This window comes from Hypanus sabinus, chromosome 1, assembly GCF_030144855.1.
Source record: "Hypanus sabinus isolate sHypSab1 chromosome 1, sHypSab1.hap1, whole genome shotgun sequence".
Classification (NCBI taxonomy): domain Eukaryota; kingdom Metazoa; phylum Chordata; class Chondrichthyes; order Myliobatiformes; family Dasyatidae; genus Hypanus; species Hypanus sabinus.
In genome coordinates this window covers 101,324,773-101,335,563 of record NC_082706.1, presented here as the reverse complement: position 1 = coordinate 101,335,563, position 10,791 = coordinate 101,324,773, and the positions used below count along the sequence as shown (strand labels likewise).

At 43.6% G+C, this 10,791-nt stretch overlaps 1 protein-coding gene across 1 annotated transcript in view; it reads right to left on the bottom strand.

Moving 5' to 3' along the window:
• Positions 1–1,280: 1,280 nt before the first annotated feature.
• zgc:101716 (uncharacterized protein LOC492784 homolog) overlaps positions 1,281–10,791 on the bottom strand; it is a 33,566-nt gene continuing 24,055 nt past the window's right edge. Inside the window, exon 6 of the mRNA XM_059972998.1 lies at positions 1,281–1,958. Within this exon, the coding sequence (XP_059828981.1) occupies positions 1,791–1,958 (168 nt within the window). The 3' untranslated portion in view covers positions 1,281–1,790. The remainder of the gene's footprint in view (positions 1,959–10,791) is intronic.

Here is a 10,791-nt window from a genome sequence, read left to right as displayed (position 1 = left end):
ATGTATCCAATTTAGTAGGAGAATGAAATCTTAAGAATGTAGAAGATAATGGTGTGTTAATGAGAAATAGCTAAGAGATGTAGATTAGAACATGATTAAGTCAATGGGTAGAAACAATAGCGGTGGATGTACTTGTGATACGCAACTGTTAACGATTGGATATGCTAATGCAACTAAACCAGGAGATTGCTATAAAAATGCTATGTCCAAGGATCGGTGGGCAATCAGCGACTAGCTCAATGATTGTCTCAGCTCTGATTTGCAAATTAAAGTTTAACCCTTCTTGAAGAATCTTCTGCGTCTCCTAATCATTTGTGGGGCACGAGAAACCACGACACAAGCAGCAAGAACTTTAATCTCTAAGGCGCTTAGAACACGGCTTTCACAAGCTTCGAATGTCCCAAAGCACTTTACAACCAATGAAGCATGTTCATTATTGTAATATTGGAAATGCAATGGCCAAATTGTGCACAGCAAGCTCTCACGAAGAGCAATCCATTTATTGTTAGATGAGGGATCAAGAGGGCCAGGTCATGGAGAATGCCAAGCACTTTATTCAGCGTAACAAGATATTTTACAACCACTTTAATCTGCTAAGATTCTTCACTTAACACTCTACTGAAACGCAGCACCTCTGAAAGTGTGGCACCCCTGTTGTACTTCACTAGGAATGTCAGTTTAAGTTACATGCTTGGTATGTATTCACAACACAAACCTGATTCAAGTTTATATGTACAGCAAGGTGACATAACAACTCAACAATGTGTAGTAGAAAATGTGGGGCTTTAATTATTACGTGAACATGTCAATCCATGGCCTCTTCTACTGTCATGATGAGGCCACACTCTGGTTGGAGGAGCAACACCTTGTATCCTTTCTGGATATCCTCCAACCTGATTGCATGAACATTGATTTCTCGCACTTCCGGTAATGCCCCTCCCCTTACCATTCCCTCTTCCCACCTTATCTCCTTACCTGCCAATCACCCCTCCAGTGCTCCTCCCACTTTTCTTTCTTCCATTGCCTTCAGTCCTGTCCCATCAGATTCCCCCTTCTCCAGCCCTTTATCTCTTTCAACAACTTCCCAGCTTTACCCCCCTCCCGATTTCATCTATCACTTTGTGTTCCTTCCTCCCTCCCTCCATCTGACTCATCTTTTGTCCCTCCAGTCCTGCTGAAGGGTCTCAGCCCAAAGCTTTGACTATACTCTTTTCCATAGATGCAGCCTGGCCTGCTGAGTTCTTCCAACATTTCGTGTATTTTCAGCATCTGCCGATTTTCTCTTGTCTTTAATTATTCCCTCTGCCCATGTCCTCCATTTACAGAAAATTTAGGATCGCATTAAACAATAATAAAACTGTGGGGAGAAAATCATGCTGTTAGAATATCTTAAATCCAGTTGCTGAAATCACTGTACAAGAAGATTACTCTTCACACAGCCGGTGACTGGATTGTATTAGAGATCTTGCAGTAACAAACGCCTGTTTTCTGAACACACTGCTAGCAATATCACTGACAGGACTCACTGTGTGTTTTATCAATGAATTCTGCAGAGGTAAAGTACAAATCAGTTTGTTTCGTATACCACTTCTGAAATCCAACTGCTTCAGTAAGGCCATGATCAATCCACCATAAGACTGTGATTTTGTTTTATACTTCACCATTCTGGCCAAGAGGGCTCTGCATTTTGCTCAACTTATCAAAGCAGCAACTGTCCACAATAAACAGTTTCTTTGGCAATGATCAAGCCACATGTGCAATATTCAAAGCTCTTCTTTTTCCTTCCCATCCTACCACAGTATGGAAATGCAGCGAGTCTTCTTAAACCACCTTTCCTCAAAGTCCGAGCCTGTCTCAACGTTAGCGTTGGATAAAGCAGACGAACTGGGAAAAGCAGCACATCCTTCAGCATCAGCACCATTCTTGATCTTCTCTGACCAGAGGTCCTTCCCCATTGTCTAAAAGAAATGGTAAATACATTTAATAAATATTGAAACAAACAAAATACTTACAATTCCTTAAGGATCGGCTTTCCCCCACCCTTCCAGACAGTGGAATCTCCATCCCTTCATCCTGCTGATGTAAGAAAAAGGTTCATTTATCTCCAGAATGTTTTTCGATTTCCAGATTTGATCCAGCGCTCTCCCATCTCACACTAGATACAATCCTACAATGAAGGGCCACATATAAATACAACGCAGCTTCCAATTTAATTACTTTTAATTTCAGCATGTAGTTTTGCTCATTAGTTATTAATAAGTTATTATTGTAAAACACTATTTATGGCAAAATTATACAGGTCCAATGACATTGTTGAAGAAGTATTACCCACATTAAAACAATTCAGTGTTAACCTCTGGGAACAAGTAGGCTCCAGTTAAAATTCTGTTCAGCTACTACATGCTAATAAGGGTGCTCAGTCAACAAAAGGTTTTTTCCAGCCTTTTTCATATGAAATCAAATTTATAATGTCAGAATTAAAATCAAATTTAAATTAAAATATTACTCCTTCTATCTGGTCAAGGAACTGAAGTGAACAGTGCTTGGAGGAGGGAAAGCACTACAGAGTTCCAGTAAATGTGAAGTACTCTGTTGCCGCTGATGTTCCAATACCACTTGTCCTCTGAAACATTTTCTAATTATGAGTGAGGTTAGTGCGATTTGCCACATTGAAAACTATTGTCCATACAGGAGAAAAGTTACTCAAAAATTCAGGATGAGAATCAGATTTAATATTGCTGACTTAAATTTTATGAAATTTGTTGTTTTGTGGCAGTGCAAAGACATAAAATTGCTATAAATTATAAAAAAAATAGTTCAAAATAAAGGAAGAACGAGGTGGTGTTCGTGGACCATTCAGAAATCTGATGGCAGAGGGGAAGAAGCTGTTCCTAAAATGCTGAGTGTGGTTCCAGGACCCTGTGCCTCCTCCCTGATGACAGTAATTAGAAGAGAGTGCCCTGGATTCAGTGCAAAAGTGAGGAAAGTTGTTGCAGAAGATCATTTTAAAGGAGCTGCAGTAGATAAACCAGAGTGATCTCAGGTCTTCAGGGTCGAGGATAATTCAAGTTCATACATTCCAGAAAGGTTACCTAACAGGTAACTTGAAAGTCCAGACAATTTGGATAGGTTCTGATCAATACTTCCTTCTCTAAAAAAGGAATCAATTGAGTAAACCTTCATTACACCTTCTCAGGACAAATATAGCTTACTAAGAGACAATAGGTTTTCAAGCATGGTTACATTAAAGTTGTCAATTTGCTGTTCCAACCTCCTTACAATAAAGGCAAAACTCTTTCTAATCATTCAGGCACCTACACTAATTGCCTCTTGGCATGGTCACTGGGGTATAGCTAACGATCCCCTTAAAATACAAAAATCTCCAACATTGCTTCTACCATTCTCTTAAGTGTAGCCTCTTCTCAATGGTCCATTAATGCTCTGAAGTCTTTATATACCAGAGAAGAATTCCATATAACATTTTAAAATGCACCTGGAAATAGTTGCTACAAACTGCCAAGCAGTGACAAACATAAAATCATCTCAAAGATTCTTTCAAAAATTAAGCTGCTGACAAACGTGTTTGACAAATTTTACTGAATTTTTTGAAGAGGTTACGAGGAAAGTTGACGAGGGTAAAGCAGTGGATGTTGTCTATATGGACTTCAGTAAGGCTTTTGACAAGGTTCCGCATGGAAGGTTAGACCGGAATGTTCAATCATTAGGTATTAATATAGAAGTAGTAAAATGGAATCAACAGTGGCTGGATGGGAGATGCCAGAGAGTAGTGGTGGATAACTGTTAGTCAGGTTGGAGGCCGGTGACTAGTGGTGTGCCTCAGGGATCTGTACTGGGTCCAATGTTGTTTGTCATATACATTAATGATCTGGATGATGGGGTGGTAAATTGGATTAGTAAGTATGCAGATGATACTAAGGTAGGTGGCGTTGTGGATAATGAAATAGGTTTTCAAAGTTTGCAGAGAGATTTAGGCCAGTTAGAAGAGTGGGCTGAACAATGGCAGATGGAGTTTAATGCTGATAAGTATGAGGTGCGACATTTTGGTAGGAATAATCAAAATAGGATATACATTGTAAATTGTAGGGCATTGAAGAATGCAGTAGAACAGAGTGATCTAGGAATAATGCTGCATAGTTTCCTGAAGGTGGAATCTCATGTGGATAGGGTGGTGAAGAAAGCTTTTGGTATGCTGGCCTTTATAAATCAGAGCATTGAGTATAGGAGTTGAGATGTAATATTAAAATTGTACAAGGCATTGGTAAGGCCGTATTTGGAGTATTGTGTACAGTTCTGGTCACCTAATTATACGAAAGATGTCAACAAAATAGAGAGAGTACAGAGAAGATTTACTAGAATGTTACCTGGGTTTCAGCACCTAAGTTACAGGGAAAGATTGAACAAGTTAGGTCTTTATTCTTTGGAGCATAGAAGGTTGAGGGGGGACTTGATAGAGGTATTTAAAATTATGAGGGGGATAGATAGAGTTGACGTGGATAGGGTTTTTCCATTGAGAGTAGGGGAGATTCAAACAAGAGGACATGAGTTGAGACTTAGAGGGCAAAAGTTTAAGGGTAATATGAGGGGGAATTCCTTTACTCAGAGAGTGGTAGCTGTGTGGAATGAGCTTCCAGTAGAAGTGGTAGAGGCAGGTTCAGTATTGTCATTTAAAGCAAAATTGGATAGGTATATGGACAGGAAAGGAATGGAGGAGTGCGGGTCAGTGGGACTAGGTGAGAGTAGGCGTTTGGCATGGACTAGAAGGGCCGAGATGGCTTATTTCCGTGCTGTAACTGTTATATGGTTATATGACATTTAATGCAAGCTTGCAGTTCTTTTTGTATTATAAGTAAGCGGACTACTTGGAAAGAGGCTTTTTTTTTGCATCAAGGATATCCCCAGGAGAGAAAATGAGAAAGCAGTCAACAAGTTTAATCAACTATTATTGCAAAACTGCTCAGTGCTCTCTGAAGAAGTAGGGCATACTATAGGGATGTAACTCATGTCTGGAGCAGAAGGTCTTCCTTAAGATGTTTTGCATTAAGACATACATTAACAAAAATATTCTTTGAGTAAGTTAAATGCAATCCTCCCAGGGTAGCTCTGTGGATAATGAAGGGGATCAAACACCAGTCTACAGGATACAGTAAACTGTTTTATTTAGAGGACAATTTCCTGTTGCATGCTGTCTCAGTGAAATGAACTTTACTGTTTGTTAACACACTAGGATCATATCCAGATGGTCTGGCTCACAACAAGCCAAATTACATGCATATGTTGCAGGCCCAACAATTTTGACATGGTCTAAAATAAACTGTACAATATGTTCTGCCAGGCGAGCCTTTAAACTATATAACCACAAAAAAACCCTTGCCAAGTGGAATGACATACTTCTAAACTTTAATCATATAGTCGTTAAAATGGATTCCAAAGGAAATCAAATAAAACATAACCATCATTTTAAAAAATCATCCAGAAATATCAATTGTGATATTTTCTGCAAAATCAGAAGCAGATTTGCACTGTTAGACTGCCTCAGAGACTTTTCAAAGTGCTTATGGTTGCAAAGACTTGTTATGCATGTTAATATGGCAGCACACTGCAAGATCGCACATGAAGCAAATCTGATGATGTTGGTTAAAGCAAAAATGCTGGCCAGGTGAACTCTCTGATCATTGAAATAACATGAATGATATCCTTAATATACATCTGAACAGTTCCTACTTTTAACATTACGTCCAAAGAAGGATTACTGACAATGCAGCACTCTCCTTTTCTCAATGCTGCTATCAGGCGCGAGGTACAGAAGTCTGAAGACCCACATCTCAAAGTTTAACAGCAGCGTCTTCCCCACTGCCGTCAGATTCTCAAACTGAGACAAAACACACTCAAGTTCTGCTCCTGTTATGTATAATTTATGTCTATATTAACATGTGTTTGTAAGATACTGTGCTGTTGCTGAAAAAAGACTAACTTTCATGGCAATTACACCCCGGGTATGTATGCCTATGGCAATAAACTTGAAGCTGAATTCTTTCTGCTTTACCTTCAATTCAAATCCATCACTCAGTGCTACGTGCATAATGACCTAGGTCAAGATGAAGACTCAGGGCTCCGTTTAAATCTATGAATTTGGCAGTCATTCTAAAAGATGGAAATTTCGGAGGTCACTAAAATCTATTTGGCTGTGTATAAAGAATGTCAATGACCAGTACAGTTCCCGTACATAGCTACAAGGATCTGCACCAAATTTCACTTATTTGTCACTTGTGAGGCAGCCATCATGTAAAACTATATGTAACCCCCTGGGTCGCCTCAGGCTTGCTCAGCTCGTTTCGTCTAGGGGGAGCAGCCTTCGGCCCCGCCAAACTGGGTAATCAGCTGGTGTGGATGCTGTGTGATGTCCCTGCCTCGCCCAAAAACAGACAGTACACCATAAGCGATTAAATGAGTACTATTTATAAAGGTTACTATAACTAAGTGATTAATAACGATACAGTATATATGAAGAGAAAAAGATAAAGAAAAGGCGCCAAACTTATCAAAGTCCAAACCACTTCGTGCACAACCGTTGGAGCTCAATTACTGAAGTCTTCTGGCCACCATTCGATCCCCTCCAAACTCCTCGACTCGCAGCTCAGGACCCTCCGAGTGGTCAACCAAGCACATCTAGCTTCATCCCCCCTCCTCGGAGTACCTCCCGGCCTCGGACCCCAAAGGGGGGTCCAATCCTCGCCCAGCTTACAGCATACCCCCTCGCGCCGATCTGCCCAAAAGCCCGTCAACAAAAGCTTACAGACTCAGAAGAAAGAACATTAATCCCTATTTGGTTTACAAAGAAATACCATTCTCGTTATCAGTAAATTAGCATTCCTGCTAGTTAACAAAAAGAAGAAACCCTCTTTACACTCTCCCCCCACCAAATAAAAGTCATGTCCTCATGACTACTAAATAACTCGCCAGCTTTCCTGCCAACACACCGTAACCCAAGCACAAACAGTGACATCTCCTCCCCACACAGTAAACCTCACGCCCTGTTTTTCAGGCGCTACTTAGGCCAACTATCTGGGAGTTCCCTAACCCTTCTGAGACCTCCATACCCCCTCACCTAAACCCTTCAGGCTCGGACACAACTGGGGATACCTTGGGCCCACTACCAACTCCTCTCTCAACCTCTCACTCATGCCCCACACTGCACACAGCTAACTCTCCCCGCTACACCTGACTCAATGGGAGAAGGGCCAAAGGTCTCTTCCTCAATCGAGGGAAAGTCAGCAAAAGGCAGCATGTACCACACATCCAGCACATCATCCATCGAATCTGTATTCTTCCTCATTTCTGTGATCGGTAGCTGCTGTTTGATCTTCTCCAAACAGAAACACGTGGCCTGCACTGCTCCCGCAGTCTCTTCAGCCTCCTGTTCAGTATTCACTGCACTTCTCTCCAGCTTTTTCTTCCTCATGACTTCTTCCAGATCAACTTTCAGGTTTTGCACTTCATTTGAACTGTCGATGGTCATCTTCAGGTTCCCTTCAAGCTTCCGTTTCTCTCTTCTGAAATTTGTAATTTCTTCACCTCCGCAAACTCCCCTCTCCGGGTTCTCAGTTTGCTATTACCCTCAGTCAGACAACTTTCTTCATTCTCTCCAACTTGTAAGTCTTCCGACTGGTTCCAGATCACTTTCTCCAGTCTCTCCGTCTTCATTTCAAACTTGATTCCGTAGAGACAGTCACTCACGAGCTGCGACCTTCGCCAGCCCTGACACGTGTCCAGAAAACACTTTAACTCGGTAGTTCTCAGCTGCTCCTGCAACAACCTCACTTCATATTCTCCTGAGGCAAATCCAAATACCAAGAGATCATCCACATTCACCAAAACTCCAAATGCCTCCACATCCCCTATGGTCTTCCACCTGCCCCGCAAGAAGGTTGCAAGGGCTCCAGATATGCCCTGTGGCATCTTTTCGGACCCGAAGACTCCTGGGGAATTTATAATGGCCGTCTCCTCCTTGTCAGCCCCACTCATCGGGATCTGGCAACATCCACTCCTCAGATCCAGCAGCTTAAACCACATCGCACCACTCAGACAGGCCATCGCCTCTCTGGCCCTCAGGGCCATATTCTGGTCACTGACAGTGCACCTCTTCAACGCAATATAATCCACACACACGCTGCCTACGTCTTCCACGGCTGTAGGGGCCAGTTGCCGCAACCTCTCTCTCTCCGAGATGTCTTCAGCAGTCAACTCCCCTCCCTCGTGGTATTTCACAGTGTCCACTAAGAGGGTCTCACCCTCAGATACTTCCCCCAGGCCGTACCACCACTGGCTCTTGTTTGAATTCGGTATCAGCCCAATGCTGCTACACACGTCCGCACAAGCAGCTCGAAACTCTGGGTGCATCGACAATGCCTCCAAACAGCGCTCACCCGCCTCCTCCGGGCAGGCCCCCAAGCGCACCAGCAGGATATTGGTTCTCTCTAGAACAGAAACGCTGCCCGTCTCAACAGGGTCCGGACACATCAGCATTAACGATTCATGAACCTCAGTCTCCTCCACATTTGCCTCTAAGAACTCCATTTTCACTGACCAACAACCGTTGTCTGGATAATCACTGGCACTGGTACCCCAAATCCCCAGTGTCCTCAATGTCGTCAAGGGTAAATGCTTCCAATAACGGTTATGAAACAAACTGTACAGCAACTTAATCGGCGCCCCGGTGCCGAGGATGGCTTTAACTTGACTTCCATCCATCCGTAACAATACCTGTGCGCATGGCTCCTCTAAGCCTTCAGGAATAGAGTCTGTTCCTTTCGGGAGTTCGTTAGTACATTGCTGGGACCTTGCTCCCCCAGAGACCCCAAGCCGTTCTCCCACTGGGCCTCCTCTAAGTTTCCCGACACCTCTCGAATCAACGGAACAACTGATCCCCTTGACAGATCCCCTCGGCACCACAAGCAATTTATCTGCCCCCCTAGGCAAAAAGTGATACCCTAAAAACTTCCCACCAATCTCCTGCCACGGATATCATAAGCCCCCCAGCTGCGGCATTTGACTTCCAGTCGAACTACACGCATTTTCCCACACTTTCCCAGAACTGGCAGCGGTCACTTCGAGGTAATTGCGCCCGACAGTTCTAACAAAGACACCAGCCCGCCTACTCAAACTTTCAACCCGTCCCTGTCGCTTTTCCTCAGCCAAGCACTGCCACTCACCCAACAACTGAGGGGTCCGCTCCGCCCACGCCTCCGCCCCTTTAGGGCTGGACATTATTCCAACAACCGGGCGGAGCTCACCACTGCTGAAACATCCCAACCTGTCACTCCTCACTCTCCAAACTGTACGGACAACCCATGGTCCCACCACCATTTCGTCAGCACTAGTCGGAACTTGAACAACGACTTCCAGGCTACCAACAACAGCCACCCCACCCAACACACACGCAGTGATAACCAGCAATTGCACACCCACAAAGGCATACCAGCTCTTCACCGCAGACACAATTTAAAGAGGGTGATCACACAGCTTCCACAAAAATCAACCCCGGACGAGCACCCCACAATGTAACACCCTGGGTCGCCTCAGGCTCGCTCAGCTCGTTTCATCTAGGGGGAGCAGCCTTCGGCCCCGCCAAACTGGGTAATCAGCTGGTGTGGGTGCTGTGTGATGTCCCCGCCTCACCCAAAAACAGACAGTACACCATAAGCGATTAAATGAGTACAATTTATAAAGGTTACTATAACTAAGTGATTAATAACGATACAGTATATATGAAGAGAAAAAGATAAAGAAAAGGCGCCAAACTTATCAAAGTCCAAACCACTTCGTGCACAACCGTTGGAGCTCAATTACTGAAGTCTTCTGGCCACCATTCGTTCCCCTCCGAACTCCTCGACTCGCAGCTCAGGACCCTCCGAACTCCTCGACTCGCAGCTCAGGACCCTCCGAGTGGTCAACCAAGCACATCTAGCTTCATCCCCCCCTCCTCGGAGTACCTCCCGGCCTCGGACCCCAAAGGGGGGTCCGATCCTCGCCCAGCTTACAGCATTGCATCCTCTCTCTCGACCCCCTCGCGCCGATCTGCCCAAAAGCCCGTCAACAAAAGCTTACAGACTCAGAAGAAAGAACATTAATCTCCATTTGGTTTACAAAGGAATACCATTCTCGTTATCAGTAAATTAGCATTCCTGCTAGTTAACAAAAAGAAGAAACCCTCTTTACATATACAAAACTTTGGTTAGGCCACACTTGGGGTATTGTGTTGTCCTGTTATAGGAAATATATGTGGACTCTTTAGAAAGAGGGCAAAAGAGATTTACAAGGCATCTGTCTGGATTAGAGGGTATGAGTAAAAAAAAGAGTTTGTAGAAACTTGCCTTATGTTTCTTCTGGTGTGTTGCAGGCTGAGGAGAGACCTGAAAGATGTTTATAAAATTGCAAAAGGCATAGATAGGGTAGATAGCAGATTCCTTTTCCTAGGGTAATGCTAAGTACTTGCGGTGGGGGGAGGAGTTTAAATGAGGCATGTAGAGATAGGTTTTTTAAACACACAGACAGTGTTTGGAATGGGCCGTCAGGAGCAATGGTGGAAGAAGGTATTAAGAAGTAGAAAGCCCTTAGCTCCGAGTGGAGTCATCAGGATGCCGTTGTGACAGTGTTTTTTTAGCAGGCTTTCTTATTTTTACGAGCTTATTTTCTTATTTTTGCTAGCTTGATGCTCAACTGAGAAAGCATGAAAGGGAGCCGGCTGGACTCGAACCCAGGAGCCTTCACTCC